The 21,739-nt window shown below is 31.4% G+C and overlaps 2 protein-coding genes across 4 annotated transcripts; one reads left to right on the top strand and one right to left on the bottom strand.

The window, feature by feature from the left end:
- Window positions 1-436: 436 nt before the first annotated feature.
- On the top strand, window positions 437-1,312 carry LOC118449244 (uncharacterized). Its single transcript, XM_035883612.2, has 3 exons — window positions 437-654; window positions 722-950; window positions 1,081-1,312. The coding sequence occupies exons 1-3, from the start codon at window positions 515-517 to the stop codon at window positions 1,165-1,167; spliced, it is 456 nt and encodes a 151-aa protein (XP_035739505.1). The 5' UTR covers window positions 437-514; the 3' UTR covers window positions 1,168-1,312.
- poe (E3 ubiquitin-protein ligase-like protein poe) lies at window positions 1,282-21,736 on the bottom strand. 3 transcript variants are annotated; one of them, XM_035883604.2, is made up of 35 exons: window positions 21,583-21,736; window positions 21,324-21,421; window positions 20,370-20,827; window positions 19,724-20,266; window positions 19,488-19,651; window positions 19,158-19,389; window positions 18,951-19,068; window positions 18,429-18,583; window positions 18,141-18,309; window positions 17,834-18,060; window positions 17,629-17,752; window positions 17,317-17,543; window positions 16,776-16,985; window positions 12,185-16,693; window positions 11,948-12,105; window positions 11,673-11,822; window positions 11,559-11,591; window positions 11,229-11,430; window positions 10,941-11,130; window positions 10,478-10,861; window positions 9,938-10,344; window positions 9,737-9,850; window positions 9,417-9,626; window positions 9,158-9,331; window positions 8,904-9,078; window positions 8,667-8,817; window positions 8,352-8,580; window positions 8,112-8,261; window positions 7,696-7,998; window positions 7,365-7,585; window positions 3,045-7,248; window positions 2,503-2,957; window positions 2,002-2,326; window positions 1,757-1,916; window positions 1,282-1,648 (listed from the first exon to the last, which is right to left on the bottom strand). In XM_035883604.2, exons 1-35 carry the CDS (start codon window positions 21,702-21,704, stop codon window positions 1,584-1,586), a joined length of 15,816 nt encoding a protein of 5,271 aa, XP_035739497.2. In that variant the 5' UTR covers window positions 21,705-21,736; the 3' UTR covers window positions 1,282-1,583. The 3 variants fall into 3 exon arrangements, with proteins under 3 accessions (XP_035739497.2, XP_035739496.2, XP_035739498.2); XM_035883603.2 differs by having other exon boundaries at window positions 18,429-18,604; XM_035883605.2 differs by lacking the exon at window positions 11,559-11,591 and having other exon boundaries at window positions 18,429-18,604.
- Window positions 21,737-21,739: the final 3 nt, after the last annotated feature.

Consider the following 21,739-nt stretch of genomic DNA (forward strand, 5'->3'; position numbering starts at 1 on the left):
GAAAACCTTTCGCCGGATTTCTAATTCAATTTTCAAATACATTTCCTCCACCTATCGAAGAGTTCAAATGACCCCAATATATTATTTATACATTTATCGAAATATATTTAGATTATGAGAATCTAATAATGAATTAATTAGAAATTCATATAATTTTATTAAAAACAATTTATCTATTATTATATCCTATTTTTTTTTAATATTTAATCAATTATCCAGATAATCCTTTCGACGCCATATTTCTATTTAGACGCGCCAATTTTTAAATACAAATCTTTTTTTTTTTTTTTTCAAAGCTACGATTAATGTTATATTTTTTATTCATTATGTTTATTATAATCATGTTTGTTTCGTATCTTTATTACTATGTTTCTTAATGACATATTTTTGTTTATAATTTGTTTATATATATATAAATATGGTACATATTCTAAATTCTTTGTTAAAGTATTGAAACTTAAAAAATAACTATATAAATATATATTTATTATTATAATATCAATATTTTCTAAAAATGTCTTGTGTAAAATATTCAAATGGCAATAACGATGGAGTTGCAGAAGCAATTGGAAATTGGGGTTTCTCTAATAAAACTTGTAGTAGCGGTCAAGAACTTCAACGTTTGAAATGTTTATTTGCAAAGATGGATTGTTTGTAAGAAAAACCTACTTGAAATATTTTTTTTTTTTTTTAATTGATACTAATTCCTAATATATTCGAGGCGTACTACGAGACCTATGACGTATGTACAATATAATCGTAAAAATGATCCTGAAGCATGGCACGTTAAACCAAGTCCTGAAGAATGTAAACCTGCATGGGTATTTCCCGAAAATAGGCCTCTGATTACTTACGATTCAACAGCAAATATTATGCTGGTGTCCAATCTTCATGATGTTGCATCTGATTTAATTTACAAGATACCTGGTAGAACATATATGCTTCAAGGTGTAAGTATAATGTTAATAAATTATTTTTATACATACATGTGTGTATGTGATTTATTAATTTTATTAAAAATAAATAAAGCAACTCGTTATATAATAAAAATATACTTATCTTTGTTAATTTATTTTATAGACACTGAAGTGGTATAGAAGAGGTCCAGATTGTTGTCCACAACCAAGTTGTTTAGCACCTCAATGTAAACCATTATGCTATGTTTAAAAAATTGTATATTTTACTTACAAATAATACTTGTATCAATGTTTTCACAGCAGTCCATAAGAAATAAACTTTTTGCAATCATACAATTTCTAGGATATAGAAAAGTAATTAAAATTATCACTTGCAAAGATTTTATTACACCGCATTTCATTAAAGCAGAGCCTGTTACAGCGCGTCTATATATATATGTATATGTAAACACACCTATATATACACGCACATATATATACACACATAAGCATATATAACACTAAGGTACAGCATATAGAATTAGATAGGACTAACAGTGTTCTTTAATTTTTATGGAAATTTCCCCAAAGAATCTTAATATAGGATATTACACAGGAATTTCTTGTATACGTGAAAAATCTACAAATATTTGCGTTAGTTAAAAAAAAGAAACTGATTGACCCTTTTCAAGCGAAACGTCGAAGTAGCTCAGTTATGTGAGTCGAGGGATCTGATATTTCGCCAAGTAATCCTGCAATTGTGATTATATGTTATATATTAATAAATATATAAATTAGAATAGTATATCAAAATTAAAATATAAATAATATAAATCATTTTTTCTTTTTTTTTAATTTACCAAGAACGTCAAAAAATTCTTCAAATGATGCACAAGGCAACAATTCATTGCGATATGTTGCAAGGACTCGTTCTGAAGCTTTTAACATGGCTTCGTCGTTATGCCTAATATATTCAGCTAAGATCGAAGGCCACTTTTCATCGTACAGCACATTTATTTTCTATAATAATCGAAAAAAGAATAATTAACTTCCAATATATATTTTTCAATCATATTTTATATGTAAAATATAAAATGATACTTGCCCCAAAGAAATTAGTGTAGATACAATCGATAAGACCTAAGAATATAAGAGTACTTTTATAAACATTATATTCTTTCACGGTTGTGTCGAAAATATTTTTTGTTGCAACCGATGGGGATTCATAACGTTGATGCGCGAGTACGATAAATCTGTTGAAAAATGCAACTTTATATTTTTTCCAACGACTAGGAGTCAATAAAAGAATTGAAAGCGTGCACTGATATAATGGCCCATCTGCTTCATAGCAATTTTCAAGCCACGCTGCACTAGCTGGAGATTCCAAATAAGTGACAAGAGCTTTATCTTCTCTACTAGCCGTACGTGTGCTATATAATAATAAAAAAAAAAAAAAAAAAAGAAAAAAGAGAAAAATTTCAATAACAATAAAAATGTTTTAAAGAATTATTATAATAAAACATGAGTATAAAATATAACTTAATTCTAGTTGAAAATTATTATAATATATAATAATAACTATATAATAATAGTAATATTTACGTACGTATTAATAACATATAATGCCATGTGTATTAAATATGGAACCATATGCATATTGGATTGAGGACCACCACCTCCAGTATCTTCATGAAAACTTTTTTCTTGTGCAAAACGTAATAATAATAACTTTAAATCATGAATTGTGGATGGATAGGATATATCACGATGACTCGTGCATTCTTGCAAATACGTATTATGTCTTGCTAAACAACTGGCAAATGCTGATTCTGGCACTTGTGGACCCCACAGTGGAAGAAGTCCATTACATTTGGTATTAGCATTTTGTAAAGCTGCACTCTCCCATTCGTCTCTGGCACGTGCTAAACGTACTGCTGACATGTGACAATCTACATGAACCACGTTAAAATGAGTTACTGTTGTATACCCAACAGTTTTCCTCTGTTTCGTTTCGAATTCCTCAACGTTACATCGTTTTGTAAATGTATAAATACCTAATACCTATAATAAAAAAAAAAGAAAACATTAAATTGATTATTTTATTTATATATAATAATTGTAATTAATATATCAATCATATAAAATTACCATATTGGGCTTAAATTTATAACCCTCGCGACAAATAACGCAAACCAATCCACTTTCATCTCCCAAGTCTTCCATTTGTTGAAGAATTGTTCCACTTGCTGTTACTTGACCCTTATCATTAGTTTGCATACCAAGTGCTCCTAATTGTCTTTCTCTCATTGCCATGGCTAAACGTTTCTTTTCACTGCGTGTATGTTGCCGAGCTTCTTCAATCAACTGGGCAACACGTTTATTAGTACAAAGTGCTTCAAGTAAGTTCTCTGCTAATGAACCAACATGTTCATCAGAGGATACTTGTTCTAATCTATGGATTATACTAATTGTAACTTGCGAGGCTGCTAATTGGGTTGGTTCATGATCTGTTGCTAGACCAGTAAGAAATCGTAAAATATATTTAAGTGCTGGTTTGGAAATAAAATCTTTCAATTCGTCGCTATCTGTACGAAGCAAAGTAGGTTTAACACATGGTGCTTGTACAGTTATATATTCAAAAGCATCTTTTACTATATTCATATTAATAATATAATCTTTCAATGTATTTCCTATAGCATTACGTTCAATACCCTGTGTGAGGATGCAAAATAATTCTAGCTTCTGTTCATCCTCTGGTGTATGTTCAAAATCAAATTTGTAAAAATTGAGAACTGGCTTGAAGTAATCACATAGTAAAGCCATTTTATCTTGATCACTGTACGTGAGAGCTGCGAGAACCCTAGCAAGATGTGCCAGCACATTACTACTTTGCCTAACTGCTGCGGATTGTGTACAAGAGAGAAGTGCTTTAATATGTTCTGGACCACCAAGCGTACGTGAAAAAGCTTCGAATGTGCTAAGAGGTTGAGAAGCTGCATTTGCCAAAATTGTTTCCATAATATCCAAAAGTTGTTCTGTTACTTTAGATTGTGAATTATCAGATTCAGTTGCAAGACAACGTTGCAAAACGTCTAACAGAACACTGACAGCTTTTAATTCTGGCTTACTCAATACATCTTGATTCTTTTTTACTTTTACACATAATCTAAATAATTTTAAAAGAACTTGAAGAAGTGGCCCAGCTCTAGTAACATCTTGTATGGCTGCCAGTCGGTTTAACATAATGTGTAAACCTCCACAATCAGCTAATACATTAGCCATTTTATATACTTCTTCATTGTTTACTTCTTGTTCACTATTGGCATTTAAAGTTTCTACAAATTCTTCAGTCGCATCTCCAAGAAGTCCTCGCATTCTATATACTACGCGCATTGGATCAGATTCACCTCCTTCTGCAAGCCATACTTTTTTATATACTTCTTTGACTTGAAGGTCTAAACTAATAATCTTATTGTTAACAAGAAGTTCCATTCCATTGTCATCTTCCAATAAAGCTACTAATTCACAATCCTGACAGATTTTGTTTTTAACATCTCTCATTAATGGACCCAAACCGGGTTCTAAACTACTGTATGGATTACCCAACATTCTTCCTTGTAAAAAGTCTTCCTGTTGGGGATCTTTTTCGAGTATCAGGAAGAATTCTCCAACATCATTATCTTCTGGATAAATAATGGAACAAAGTCTTTCGAAAATAAATACTGGCGTGCGTACATCTTGAGGACTATATTTCTGCACAGTTTCAACACACACAGCCATAAACGCTTTAGTTTCTTCCTCAGTTCCAGTAGTCATTTCTTCTAAAAGTTCTAATAGTTTTTCTTGTGTCTCATCAATAAGTCTTGTTCTTTGAACGACAAGTCTTCTCAATGATAAGTAACCATTCAAAACTGCACCTACAAGTCTTCCTTTATATTGTTGTTTTATATTTTCCTGTTCTAAGAAAGTTGCAAGCAATTCAGTTAACATCTTTAAAGAGTATCCTTGAGCTAAATCACTAGTCAATGTCATTTCTTCTAATCTATGTAATTCTTCTATTTCTCTTGTTAATAAAGCAGCCAGTAAGGTCATTACACCGCGAACAGCTAAGAATTGTTTCCAAGGTGGTTGTCTGATGAGACTTTCGTATAGTGCGAGAAATTCTGTACTACTTTCTCCAGCTGTGCGCATTTCTTCGAGATAACATGTCAATAATACAAGAATTTCTTTCTTTCTTTCTGTACCTTGACAAAGACTTTCAACCATGTTACAAGCAACTTGTCGTGCCAAACGTGAACTAGGATTGAAAAGAACTTCTTTTAACCATGCACCATCTGCTAATTTAAGTTGTTGCATTCCATGATGTCTCATACATCGATATTGCCATCTGCGTCCATATTTTTCCATAAGATATAATATACGAGTTTCACCTTTTTTCAAGGGTTTACTTGGCGTTGATTCTGTTTTCTTAGCAGGCATTCGTTGAAGCCATTCGGTATAAGAATGTTTAGCATCACCATTGAGCCATTTTTCTACATCAATACTTACACCTTCCGGCGGCTGTACAGTTGCAACCGATTCAATAGTTTTATCCTTATTTTTCTTTGAAACAGGTTGCTCAGGTTTGATAAGACTTTGTAATATTTTCAAACACGGCAATATAATACTATCCATGACAACAGGACTCTTTGATTCTTTGCATGCCATCAAAAATAGTTGCATAATACAACGTAGTTTTTGTTCCCAGCATGAATCTTGTTTTTGTACGAGAGCAGCAAGTAATGCCATTTCATGTCGAACAGCGATGGAAAGATCAGACGTTGCAACTCTTCCTCGTAATGTTAAAGTAATCCGTCCAGTTAAAAGAGAACATAATTCTTTTGTAGACTGTGCATTATCTCTTGTAACAAGACAGAGCAATTGTCTAACTTCTTCTTGCATCTGTATTGTTCCTTTACGTAAATTATGTTCTACAAGTTCCTGAATCAATCCTTGCCTACACAAAACATCTCTTGCGATAGTATTAGTAGCTAAAGCGCGTAGCAATGTTAAACAATGTTCAGTTGCAGCCGAGGCACAACCATAACATCGTCCAGGTGGTGGAACAAACGTATCATTTTTCACCGTAGTCTCATTTCTTGCGTAGGTAGTCGATTGATTTTGACCACGTTGATTTCTATCATATGCAACTAATTCTCGACGACAAGCTAAAACTTTTTGTATGATTTTGCTCAATTCTTCAAAGGAAGTTTTACATTCCCCGCAATATCTTTGAGCCAATAATTGAATCGCACGATTTACTTGTGTATTGCCTGATATTTGAACACCTTCCTCTAATCCTCGATCCAATCGATGTTCTGATATTTTAACGAGTAACATTTCTAAAGTAGGCTTGTGAGATATCAGAGTTTTATAAACCCTATCAGCTTTTTCTAGTAAAGTATTAATGCTCACTGCTGCTTTCTTTCTGTCATCATCATTTTCTATAGGATCGACGGCACAGCAAGGACGAGCAGTTAACGTATAATCGAATTTGGCATATTTACAAAAACCACAGGAATGACATAAGAATGGATCTTTTTCGTCATAATTAATGGCCCGACATTTGTGACATTGAAATACGTTTTCTCCACAATTTGCACAAACACCTGGATTTGCTGGTACGCTAGCAGAACACCGTGGACATTGTAGAGTTTCTGAAGAAGCTTGAATATTTTCGTAAAAGTCGGCATATTCGATCATCAAATTACAAGCCACTATTGGCAATGGGAATTCCATTTTTATTTCTGTTTGTCCTTGAGATAATGAGATTTGTTTAGCCTTGTGCCACATTGCTGGTTTATTTTTCAATTCGACCACTGCTTGGACAGATCGATTATTGTAATAAACATTAATAGTACGCACCATCTTTGTCCTTTTCAAATCACCAATACGTAATGTTATTCGGCTTATAGTATGGCTACCAATTAATTTAACAATTTGAGTTGTTGTTGTAAATTTAGAATCAACCTTGATCGATGAAAGTTTGATAGTAGCCATTGGTACTTCTGGATTATTACACACAAGACATGGTTCACTTTCCAAATAATAACCATCCAATTCTACATACTGTGCTAAATTTGCATAAAGATTTGCATTTGGATGTTGGGCAAGTAATTGATTTTGTGCACGTAAAACTGTAACTGCCTGTTCCATATATGAATACATTTTTTTTCCAGTGTGAGGTGTTTTTAAAGAGAAATATCCTAATAAATCAACGAATTGTGCGGCTTTACGTCCATAAGCTGGAAGCAAAGGCCATAAACGCCAAAGAATATCTAATAAACGTTCTTGATCTGCTGGACCACAATTCCTGAAAATAAAGTTAATTTATAAAAATGATCTAGAATACTATTACTACTACTACTACTACTACTAATACTATTATTATTTTTTATTAAAAATAACAAATTAATATTATTGCCATACTTGTAAATAGCCAGTATAAGTGAATGTGCCTGCCAACGAACGTTTGTATTATTAGTTTCCAATAAAAATGTTTGTATAAACTTCGTCAATAATGCGGGTGACACTTGTTTCTGAATTTGTTCTACCAAGGTAAGACATTGTGCTTCTTCAAACTTTGCTTCTGTATCAGAATCTTCAGATTTTTCTCGATCACGGCGTTCTTTGGTTGATGATTTACTATCCTGTATTAATAAACATGAATAAAGAATATTAAAAGAACATTTTTAGATAGAACTTTTAGAAGATCATTATTATTATTATTTTCAACGATATCTATTATTGTACATTTTACCTTTGCTTTATTATCTTTTGCTTCTTTTGATTTATTGTTTGAACATATAGCACACTGTAACAACTGAAGTACCGTAGAACTTACACCTTCGTCCAAAAGAGTAGAAACCGAGAAAAGATACGCTAAAACGGTATTTTGATTCAAGCAAAATCTTTGCCAATTACCAGTACGGCTACTTGCTATTTCAACACAATATTTCAAATGTTCGATTAATTCTACTAATGAATCATAAGAAAGATTGATGGAATGAGGATGTAATTGTTGGGGATCATATCCTCCAGTAGTACAACATTGCTGTACTGCCTGTAAAATAGCAAAAAAAAGAAAAAAAAAAACAAAATTAATTTTATCTTATTTATAATCTAGTTTCGAAGAAGAGCGAATAACATTCTTCAATAAAATACTTATAGTTTTACCTGTATATGAGAAATAAGAGCATGTAAGTCACGCAATTGTCTATATTTTTCTTTGTTACCGCATATAAATAATAGCAATTTCCGTACTTGTCTTCTAACGAATGGTGTTTGATAGAGCATCATATACTCGCATAAATATAAATACCAGGGCTGTACACATTAAATCAATTTTGTTTAATTAAGATAAGATATCTTATTTGACCATTAATTTATATTATTATTATGAATATAATTAATTACCTGATCAAATGCTGGTTGAATTGTGTTACTTTCAGAATATTTATGCACTTGATATGGTAAACGCAAAACCATTTCTGTTAATAATTGAGGATATGGTTCAAATACATCTCCAGCATGTCCTTTTACATATTGTCGCAAAAAGAATGGCGACATATCAGGCGGCGAACTTGTTAAATGTTCTTTAAGTAATAAGCCACCAATCATATTCCCGGTTTCTTCGCTAGATGTTCTAGATATAAATGTTATAAATTATATATATATATACATATATGAACACAATAAATGTGTATATTATTATTACAAAGAAAGACGTACGTTTTCCAATATTCTAATAATGCCTTCAATAACGTCAAACAATAATCTATAACGCCTGCTTTGCTAAGTATTGTAGCAACCGTTTGCGAAACAAAGTTTGGATTTTCTGATGGGGATTTAGTATTATATTTTGAACGAGACATTAAAACACCTATAAATGAAGAAATAAAATTATTAAAAAAATGATTTATATTTATAATAAAAAAATAAAAAAAATCATTATGTGCGTATACTAACTAAGTAACCGCATGATAACCAAATGGACTTCTTTTTTATTAGTTCGTTGACAAATATTATTTGTATCAGGCTTATCCATTTCTAATTCTTTCACTAACATATGAATTAAACGTTCTACACACGCTCTATCTCTCTCATCTTGACCATCCAAATCAGATGTTAACATTAAAATAACCTACATAAATACAATGATAAAGTTTAGTAAGAAAAATATTTTTAAAACATAATATTACTAAAGATAAAAAATTACGTACTTGCATGTATGGTATTACAAGTACACCAGGAACATTTGTTAAATCAGGTATAAATTGTGTAAGCTTATCTAATAATAGAAGTTGTATAGAGTGAAGTTTTGTTGCTCCTTCTACACTTGTATCACATTCTTGATCATTACCTTGTTCTTGTTCAGTACTTTCTTGTTCTGTTGTCTATTCACAATTTAATGAACGTTTAGTAAATTTGTTTGTATTTTCTCTACTAAAAAATATTTATATTCATAATACAGTAACTTACAGCAATAGAAGTAGTAGCACCTACAGATGTAGTTTCAGTGCGTGTTGCTTGATTGGTACTAACTCCAACTGGAGCTACATCAGCAGTTGCATTGTCACCATATGCGGAACTTCTTCCTGAAACGTTATGCTCTCCTGCCATGCTATCAACAGCACTTCCTCCACTTTCGCTTCCACTGCTCTCACTACCTTTGCTACCACGACTACCTCCCTATCACAAAACAAAAAAAGATATTTAAAGAAAATTCTCAAACGATGGTACAATATTATTATTAATTCTAAATAATCTATAAATAACTATTATCAAAAATAATTAATTACTTGTTCAGCTGGTGATGTTCTCAAAGTACTACCATCGGTAGCAGCTGTTGATCCTTCATCATCTGAGCCACCTGCAGATGCAGTTGTATCAGAATAATGACCTCCTTCATGACCCTGAAGAAGAATGAATGCAATAAATAATTTCTCTCTTATATATGATTATACACATACTTCATTGCATATTTATTCATTATAAATTACCTGGGCTGTATTTAGAGTTTGAACCATTCCCTGAGCAGCCAAAGCTTGTATGTTTTGAAGAATAGATCCACCTAAATTTCGCAAAGTTTCAAAGCCTTGCCTTAAAGTTTCTATATCTGCAGAATCTTCATGATCTTCTAAACTTAACGCAATTGCAATCTGAACCACTGTTTCATCCGCATCTGGAGGAATACCAAGGAGTTGTTGTAAACTACCGGGTCCAAGGAACGCTTCAAGAGGATTAGCTCTTCCATCAGCAGGTCCTTGATTAGCAATTGCTCCAAGAAGAGCTACTACTTGATCTACAGCTTCAACGTGATATTGTTGTTCAGGTTCTCGTGTTGCTGTACTTTGTGATGGTCGCGAAGTTGCTGGTGCAGGTTGTTCTTCCGCTTCTGCAGTTGTACCTGTATTATATACATATAATTATTATCATTTATAATTGATAAGCGATATCATGTAAATTTATTCTTAATGTTGTCATTATTATTATTATATCTTTTATTGTAAATATAATTTATTTTTCACTATATTTTATACCTGGAGTGTTACAATTAGGTGGACTCGGTATATATACCCGTCTCCTTTTATATCTCGGTCTTAGTACTCTTATTATAGCATGCTTAGCACTGAAGCTAATTGTTGTATCTGAAGACAATAATAATTGTAAGTATAATTTTGCTGCCAGAGGCGTGTTGCCATCAACATCGCATGTAGTAAATGCATGAATAATTTCGACAAGTGCATGAACTGTTGCTTCAGTATGTGTTAATCCTGGAACTACAACTGGTGCAAGAGCCATGTTCTTTGGATATGCTGCATGTAACAGCCATAAAACTTCTGTAAGTTGTATGACTAAGTGTTGATTGCCATCTGCACTTGTAAGATTTTTCATGTTCAAACGATCAGCTTCAAAGATAGGTACTGGAATTAAAAATAAGGACATATTACTAATATTTTCTTCATTATATTATCAAATTGTTATGCATTATCAAATAATTACTTTTACTTTCATCCATGGGTTTATTAGTATATTGTTCTGCAAATTTGGCAAGATTGTTTGCTCTGCATATAGCAATTCCTCTTACAATAAGTACGAGCCTGTAGAAATTTTCTGCATCTATATCACGTGAATCCTCAATCTCTCTCATTGTTTTTAATGTCTCAAGTACATGTACAAGTAAAACCTGATCCTATAACCAAAATTATTAATAAATATAATTTATTTCTCTTTCCCTCTCTCTTTCTCTTTAGCGTTTTATTAATTAAATATATTTCTAGAAAATCTTACTTTATGAAAGTGATACATTTGTTTAGAACTATATAGTGCAGCGAGTAATGCTGTTGTATTCACTTGCACTAATGGAGGTGTTGGTAATACTAAAAGTCGTGATGCCATGTCAACTGCCGCTGTTCTGAATGGCAACTTATTATCGTCATTCGAAGATAAGTTAAAAGACAACTCCAAAACTTCAAGGATGCTTGAAACCATCCTGTAAAATAATTTAGAATCACATATATATTACACAGTAATTAATTTATATCTTATATATACTAACACTATTATATTTTATATATTTTTATATATATATATATATACATATATATTCATATTTCTTACCTCTCTACATTGACAGAATTGTCCTTTGTCAATCTGTGGCATCGTAATAATAAAACGATATCTTTATATAAACTGACTCAATTTAAACTATTATATTTATAAATAAGAACTTACCTATCGATAGAAGATAATGGTGCTGGAGAAACGATAGTATTGTCTGCCTCATTACTAATGGCAGGTATGTGAGCTGACGTGGATTGACCACCAGGTAGAATTTCCTCAGTTTCTTCTGGCCAACCAAACGCATCTTTAGTCTTTCCATATCTAATAAAATTAATAAAGAATTTTATTAAAATTAATATTTCTGTGTATTTAAATTAAGCATATAAAAATAAATGCAATTGTAAAATAAAAAATATTAAAAATAATATTAATAATAATAAACAAACATTTTTATGGAGTCAACCATTATGACACCTTCTGGATCTTGAGAAGGACCAAAAGTGATAGTCAATTTTTTGTCAGCCAACAAACTTTCTTCCCTTGTTAAAGGAATATCAAACCATCGACTTCTAGTCAACGTAGTACGTATAGTCCTACCAAATACCTACAACAGTAAATAAATAATTAATATGCTTATAATATATTTTTATTTTTGCATTAATATCGACAATTTATTAACTTACTACAACATATAAAGGTGCCCTCTGAATATCTTGATTTCCAAGTAATACTCTTATCCCAGTCATGACTAGAATCGCGTCGTTATTAGTAACTTCTACATTAAAACCCATAGCTTTTGTGGAAACAACATACATTCCAGTTGTATTTAAACGATGTTTAATTTGCGCTACATTATAAATCTGCAGAAGATCGTTGCCACCATATTCAACATCATTCATAACTTGGCAATGTTCAAAAAAGTCGATAGGAAATGTGACAGAACCCGTTGGTTTTGTTGTTTTATTTGTTTTCTTTTTTCTCGTTGGTTTAATTCCTGTTATTGTACAATTTGGTTGTATAGCAGATGACATCCAAAATCCTGTTTGTTCCATTCCAGCCATATAAATTCTTAAACTTCCATCTTCACATAACAATATCAATGTTGTACGATGTTCTGCATTTGAACTTGGATGTCTGATGGCAACCATATCCATAATTTTTGCTTTTGCTGGTAAAACTTTAATCTCTTGGATCATAATAGCATCTGGTTTGATCATTAATATCACTGGATTATTACTTGTTTGTAAAACAGAGCAAACTAATCCAGGATGATTAACAACTTCACTCCACTGACATAGAGGTTGTGGTTGATTATTATTAGATTTATTTCCGTTTGTTTTATTACTACTAAGATTTATTTGAAACACAACTGTAATATCAGCATCAGTATTTTTTAAAGGTGCAATAAAACTTTTGCCACATGCATAACTGAAAAATAGTAATTGTAATGCATGTGAATAATAAATTGATATTCCACCATTACCAACTTGTCCATTATCTTTTATCTCTGGATGATAAACATCCAATGTATTAGTGACATAAAATGGACCATCTTTAGCTAAACTTTCTCCATCCATTGCTTGACTATAAATATATCCTACAGAGGACATTAGTAATAAATGGAATACACCATTTTCAGTGTGTATAAATGTACAGTCTCTTATTTTGCCTGTTGGTACTAGAAAATAATATTGAGGACTCAGTGTATCCTTTGCAAGATCATAAATTTTTACAAAATCTGCTGTAACTAATGCCAATTGAGTTTGACAACCAGGAAGCCATAAAGCTTTTATAATAAAGTTTCCAGTTTCAAGTTGAGGATGTAAAACTAAATGGTCAGATACTGTTCCAGAGCTGTTAAAAGTAAGTACGTGACAATCCTTGAAACCACAAACTGCTAAGAAATCTTCATTCCATTGATTTCCAGTTATTGAAAGTACAGTGAAAGGAATTGGTGCAGATGCTAATCTGGTCAATGTGAGTTTTCGTTTAGAAGAATCAGCTTGTTTCAATAAAGCACTAAGTTGCAACACTGTTATTTTTCCTTTTTCATGTGAAACTGCTAAATGTTGCCTCTTACCATGTGGCGATGATAAACAACACATCGCAACACGTCGTATCATATGCGCTGATAAAAGTTGTCTAATGGTTTGTCCTTGATCACCCGAATAATTCATTCTCACATTTTCAAAAGCACCTTCCTGAGATCCTAATGTTGGTAACATAAGTTGATTTGTGTGTTCAAATTTCTTTTCTAAAGTATGTAACTGCCTAAGAGCTTTCTGTGCTCGTGCATGACAACCAACTGGAGAATTCTGTTGACAACAAGCATCTACTGCAGGTATCAATGCATAAATTAAATCCATTAACGATGAAACTAATCCACTCTTCCATAAATGTGACTGTACCCATTCTTTGGAACTTTCAAGTTGTTTTGCTAAACGATCTTGCTTTTGTTTATCGCGTCCAGTTCTCTCGTGTTTATCATAGAAATGTACAGGACTTGAAGTCTTTTGACGTAAACTACTAGTGAGAAGTGCATTGTTCTCCACAGGTGCACCAATATTATTATATGATACATTATTACTTGCTTGATGTTCTGAGGTTTGAGGACTACGTTTTATTAGTGCTTGACAAGATCCATCATCTTTGGCACCACAGTCACAGAAAAAATTTCCATACTTCGCATATGTAACATCATGTCCTCTATGACAAACACGTGCACAGACTGTACAAACACCAACACCATCCACCATATTACAAGTATGACAATGATACCAATGTTGATTCATAAACTCCTTCTGAGTAATTGTGAAAGTACATAATTTATTGCAAAGACTATCTTCGTCAGAATCCTCTACTGCACTGTCATCTTCTTCATGTGGAATTTCATCCAACCAATCGCTATCATTAATATCATTGATCGGTGTTATACCTTCCCAAGGTGGACTAGTAGCTCGATCCAATGCTTGTATTTGTGGACAAACCGCATTTGCTACATCAGCTATATAGTTTAACATACAACACCCACCTTCAATATATGGAGATGATTTGTCTAGAGTTTGTGGATCTTTGTTCATTAATTGTTCCTTGCAAAGTTCAACCCATTCTGTTGTTGCTTTAAATAACATTATATGTCCTTTATCGGATCCAACATCAGCCAAGGTAGACATAATATGCATTAATTCCGAGAAACCATTGCTTTCAATTGCAGGGGATAAAATATGATAACCCAATGGAATAAGTGCCTGTAGAATAGTCACTGCAACATCTTCATTTGCAGTACTTCTTTCTTTTACAATATAATTTGTAAGAGCACATAAAAATCGACTATTTTCATGTACTGAATGTTGATCATCATTAGTATTTGTAACTTGATTACTACCAACAGAGCCATCAGATAATAAAATCGCCCACTGAACTTGTTCACTGTTAGATGCATTGTTCACATCTTCCACTTTCTGCCCATCTTCAGCACTACCAGATGCGGCTACCAATGAATTAGCAGTAACTACTGTAGGTGTTTGAATGTTCGTAGAAGATGCACTTGGTGATGTATTGGACACTCCAAGAATGATATGCCGTAACCACATCTGAAGTTTTGCATTAGGGATATTAGTAATGTTTAAAACAGACTTACAAAGCCGTTCTACAGCTTCATCGTGTCCTTTTTCAGCTACTTTAAAAAGTGCATTGAAAAAGTGTAAAACGTGAGTACTAAATTGTTGAGTGAGACGTGGTGATATTATTGATAATAAAACAGCCACAAGAGTATGATTTGCATTTGGTGCAAAAAATAAATCTAAGGCTTTGTGCCCAACTTGTTTATCCAATAAATCTTCCCAATATTTAATGCAACGTTTCAGAATTTTTTCGTCAACAGATATGCCAATAGATTCGTCTGTATTATTTGTATATTCAATAATTAAATTATATGTATGATTCAAAACAAATAAATGTTCTCGTAATTGTCGTGCTTCGCTATCGTTATCGCCTATCAATTTTGTTAATATTTTTCCTGACATTTCTTGAAGATATTCCATGCGTGCATCCATTGATAAAGAAATTAATATATCTACAGCTTGAGTGTGTACATCAGATTGTTCTGGGACTGTTGTAGGAGTTACATATTCTATCATAAATGTGATAAGAGAATGAAGCAGGTTCTTTAAAGATGGATTAATAGAAAATGTTGGATATTCAGAAAGTGAATTGATATGGTGATTCACTGTTGTTAAGATGTAACTTTCAGCAGGTATTATATCATTGGCGTATGTATTCCATGGTACATGTGCAACATTAATAGATTTCCATTTATCTAATACGGATCTAACATTATTGGGTAAGTATGTTACTAACGATGCTTCTACTGCCCAATTTGCACCTGCTATAAAAATAATATTGTCAATTATCAAATAATCTTGCAAGTTGTATTTGCTTTGTACGTCTGAAGAATCGAGCATTTGATACAATATGCTTGATTGACAGGATCGTAAAATAGCTTCTGTTAATGACAGAAAATGCGGTAAAATATCAACTATTATTTTATTCAAATTTGATGAATTGAAATCTGAAATTTGCGAGCATTTAGAAGCTTCAATATTATCAGTAGGACTTTTAGATATACTTTCATCCATAAGAACTTGTAACTTCCCAATAATTGCAGCTAATATACATAATGAGCTCAGTTTTGGTAATGACTCTTTTGGCATTATCTTTGATTCAGTATTTATATCTGGTTTTAAAGACGTAATGCAGTTTTTCGCAAGTGTAATATCATATTTCAATGAATTCACAGTTGATGATACTGTCTTTAATAAATTTTCAGCATATTGTGTATATATCCCCTGCTTAACCAAGCAGTCTTTCATCCATCCAGTAAAAGTTTTATAAGCAGTTCTAGGTCCCCAGATCAAAGAATGAAGTAACATTGGACCAGCTGGTATCTCTTCTCCTAATGCAAGTTTGTCCATATATGGTGTAGAAGGAGGCAACATTAATAATAATCGCCAACATATAGAAAAACAATATTGAATGGCACACAGTCCAATAAATGTCATTTTATCTTTACTATCAGATGTTGTTTTTCTAGGCATATCTGTTTGTATCAAAACATTGAGGATATCTATCAATGCATCAACTAATAGAGGATATTTCATTTTATCTGGTGTACCCAAAATAAAATTACAAGCCTGTAAGTTTAAAGAAGACAAAAAATATTAGTAACTACTTCAATAAATACTACAAAGTGAAATTTCAAAAATGACAACCAACCAATCCATCTAATTTGGGTGTGTCTTGATTATTAAAGTCAGCAGTAGACAAATTATAAAAACGAGGCTTCATAGAGAATTCGTCTTGCGAACAAAATTTACGATAATTGTCCTCAATTTCCGCCCAAGGTGTAAATATTCTGGATGCTTGTTTATTTCCATCTTTTACATCGGACACTAAACTCGTTGCAGAAAATAGATTCCATTGTACCTAGACAATATGATAAAATAATTTTATAAACACTTTATAGATTTACAGAATTAATTATATTATGTATTATAAAAATTTCTGTGTACGAGATATTTACTACCAATCAGATGTCATTATCAGTCTGCTGGCCCTGGTATCTCTTTCTTATTTTATTAAAGATTGGGATTACTTTTGCATCTGGTTAGTTTCATATATCGACATATTATATCTTATTATATAAATAAATATTTATATAATAAAATATATATAAATGATATATTTTAATAAAATTATAACAAAACTACCAAATGCTTTTAAAAATGCAAAATTGGATAATTATTTCGATTCTTACCTGTTCAAGTAATGTAGGAGGTGCATCATAAAGATGTTCCATGAGATATTCTAACAAAAGTAATAAACGCGATAAATGTAATAATTGATAATCTTTCATTGGCGTCTTAACAGCTTCGCTACAACGAACTGCACCACTGCCAGTTAGAAGTAATACCGACTTTTTTTGCATTAAATTAAGACAATGAAATAAAAATAAAACTAATTGCGCATGTTCGACGTTTAAATCTAGAAAAATTAATTAAATTATTATTTACATTCACAATTATCGAATAATATATTTTCAAGTAATAAAATATATTCTTAAACAAACCTTCATTTTCAGCTTCAAATGTTGTTGGTGGATTACATACATTTTCAACCAAAGTCGTTACTAATCTATGCCATATACTTATACAAGCAGCTTCTTTCTCTGCTTGAGGTTTTAATAACAGTACCTATAAATTAACACATTCATAAGAATTTATAATATATAATTTCTAATAGCATTAAATTAATTCAATATTAAAGTTAAAAACCTGTGCTAAAACACTAAGTGTTCTAGGATACACTTGTAAAGGCCAAGTGGAAGTTGTACTGGTTTCAATAGACCAAGGATTTACACTAAGATGTTGAAGCAAAGTATTTTGTAAACTTTCGCTTAATGTATTATGTGCAAGTAAATTATGGGTATAACAACTTAAAGCTTGTGAAAACTCAGAATATAATGCACCTAAAGTTGCACCATAAAATACTGAAATAGTTCCTATAAAAGATAAAACATATTAAATAATGACATATATTAAAAATATTGATGAAATATTTTTAAATTATATAATTGCTAACCTGTTTCGGTTCTAGCAGTTTCATGATCCAAATCTCTTATTATTGCTGCTAATATAACCATCTGTTGCTCTACTAATCCATTGACAACATATTCACGGACATACGCACTTCTACTACCAATTAAGTGTTGGTTCATAAATTGGAAGATTTTAGTTGCCAATGAAATATACTGTAATAATGTTAAAATACTGTTTATACACTTAACTCATATACACATGCTTTGTTATAATATATGAAAAACAAACTTTTTGTAAATTCACATAATAAGAAAAATTATTAATAACATACACCATGTGGTTCTCGATTATCTGGAACAATGATAATTGCAGTGTGTTCGGCACTTGCTTCATTGCTTGGTTCTTTAGTGGCATTTGCAGGTGGCCCATCAGAAGGAGCCAGGGTTTCTTCAAACCACAGACCCAAAATAGGTTCGCTGTCCTCCTCTACCGACATAACAGTTTGTTCTATATCATGAAGATATACCAGGAAGTTAGTAACAGCAACAAAATATAGAAACAGAAATACAACTTTGAAACTGAATAAAATGATACAATAGCTACCATTTCATTAATAAAGATATATGAAGCTTTATAAAATATTTTTCTTAAGATATATTTAAATTATTAGATAATTATCTCTCTATTTTGTTACATAATTTAAATATATAATATAATTCAATGTAATTTACACAAAAGAAAAAGGTTTTTATATATATACACATAATAGATAGTAAATAAAATTGTAAATATAAAATTTATGTTATAATAAATTAACATTTAGTACAAATATATAAATGATTTATGCAGTTACCTTCATCCGTTGAATTCTCTGAACAGCTTAAAAGATCTTCATAATATGTGGTAGAATCAGATTGACTTAAAGTGTCTCCTTCCAGAGGATGCTTCTGTATTCTTTTTAATGTACAAGCCTATGAATTGAAATACATTGTGAATTTGTCTAAAATCATTCGTAGACTTTTATCATATCTATAACTTTAAGACAGTATCAATATATTACCTTTCTGTAACTAATAGTTGCTAAATAAAATAATAAGTGATTAAGAGGTACAGCTTGTAGGAATGTAACTGCTCTTTGAAGTGCAGTAGCAGTAGATAAGATATCTAATGGTGCTGCCTCAGGAGTAGAAGAATCTGTATTGGCTTCTATAGATACATCTTCAAGGAGAGCACTCATCAAAGTTAATGCATGTGATGCCAATGCTACCGACAATACTCCAAATCCTTGTTGACTGGAAATTTAGATATTTATATTTTCATTATTCCATTAAAAGTATTTTTTTTATCAAAATAATAAACAATATCTATAAAAGCAATAAATATGTATTACACTTTCATCAAGTTTACACGACCAGTTCCATCTCTCGCTTTACTTGGCGATTTTCCTTTTTCATCTTTCACTTTATCTGCTGCGCTAAAACTGCTTACTGACAATTGAGCTTGCAAACCAGCAACCAATAACCAAACTCCAATCAATAGATGATTTTGAAGAATCTATTAATTAAAATGAAAATTATGATACATATTATAAAATATTATCGAGTATTATAAAGACAATCAACTCACATGTCCACCAGCACGTGTACTATTTTTTATTATATTTGAAACTAATCCAAATATCTCTAAACTTTTCTCCACAACAGTTATGGCTAATGCATCATATTCTTCCTGAATTCTACCTGCATCCTCTGCATTTTTCGCGCCTTGGCTAGCTTGAGTATTTCCAGAAGTATTTGTACTGCATTTAGGAGACACAGCATTTGTAATTCCAACGATACTTGATGCAGCTGCATTAGTAATCGAGCAGTACAAGCAAGACATAGCTAGTGTTGATAATTTTTCTAATTTCACATGTGTCAATGGTTCAAACACAGGTAATGATAATACACTATGCACAATGTTTATGTCATTAACTACTAAATGCAAGCTGTGTCGTATTATATGAGCATCAGTAGCATTTGCAGGTAAACTGAAACTTTTTTTATTTAAATATGTTTGATATTTGCGAGCATATCTCGATACATGGGTAAGATTAGCACACATATCCAATAATATATCACCTGCACCCATACTTTGAAGAGTGCCTATATTATTTGCTATGAACATCATCTGTAATTAAAAAAAAAAAAAACATCAAATACACAATTAACAACTATGATATACTTGTGTTTAATATCAAATAATACAAAGATAAGAAATGATAAAAATTAACCTTTGTATCTGTATGAATCTCGTTGTTTGCAGTATCAGTTGAGGTTTTATTAGTACCTTCAGCAAAATTTTCAGTAATAAAAGATACAGGTTGTGCAAAATCTTGTAATGGCATTGTTAATTGTTCAAGAATACTGCTGGATAAATCGCTATGCGTACGTTTTGTCTCCTTAACACATTGTGGAGAAGTATCTTTCTCTTTTCCAGATTGTGGGACCTTAACTTGTGAAGGTACTTTTGCATTCTGTATCATTGTAATCAATGCTGTTTCTTCCGTTGAAGAAAGTAAGGTTTGCCCAGTACATAATGCACGTATCGGAAGAAGTAACTGTTTAGTAGTTACAACAGTTGATGCATTAGTGTCTCCAGAATGAGTCTGTTGTTGTCGTAAAACACGGACAAGATACTGAAGTAGGATCTTGCATGCTTGACATACTGTAGGTATTTGACTTTTAACATCTACAGGGACATAAGAATATCAAATTTTATATTTATATATAAATATATATTATATATAAGAAATAATGTGGTATTTTATATATGCAGAGTATTCCATAACTTTTATGAAACAAGATCAAATAAGGTTTATATGAACTTTTTCATTGTATTCATATACAGAATCCATCACTAAAGCAATTCCTTAAAACTACTCTGTATATACATTTATTTTATATTTAGTACTGCACTAAACACGATAAGAAGAAAATAATTATAAATATTCAAACCATAAATTGAAATATGAAAGTATACAAGTTATACAACTTAAATATAGTAAAAAATATTATTTAATGATAAAATCTTCATAAAAAAGAAAAGTTATATTACAAATGACTAATGATTTTTTTCATTTTTTTATAAATTTTATACTTTCAAAAACAACTTTAGTTTCACGTAAACGATTGGTTTATAAACGTTATGTAGGATATACTTTTTGAGAAAAATTTGAAATACTTACAGGAATTAGCAAAATTACTAATGTACTCTGCAGAAAGTGCAGCGACAGACGTGTAGAATGTTTCATATTGTTCTTCGTGTTCGACAAATTTGTTCTCACTGTGAAACGCAAAAAAATCATATCAATCAATAAAAAAATACTTGTATTTATCTTTATCACGCTGAACATCCATTTCTATTCTGTCACCTCGAGTTAACTACTTGTAAAATTATAAGACATCATATCAAGAAAGTATGTTATTTCGATCAACCATACTTACTTTTTTACGATATTCTTTATAAGTTCTATAATGCTATTTTTATTTAAGGAACCAGATGATGCGACTAGTATTGGTTTTATAGCCGAGAACCACTCGTCATTACCACCACTTTTCGCCGCCATTTTAAAGACTGATTCAATAGCTGTCGTAAGCCGAA

This window comes from Vespa mandarinia, chromosome 12, assembly GCF_050613455.1.
Source record: "Vespa mandarinia isolate Hongniang chromosome 12, ASM5061345v1, whole genome shotgun sequence".
Taxonomy (NCBI): Eukaryota; Metazoa; Arthropoda; class Insecta; order Hymenoptera; family Vespidae; genus Vespa; species Vespa mandarinia.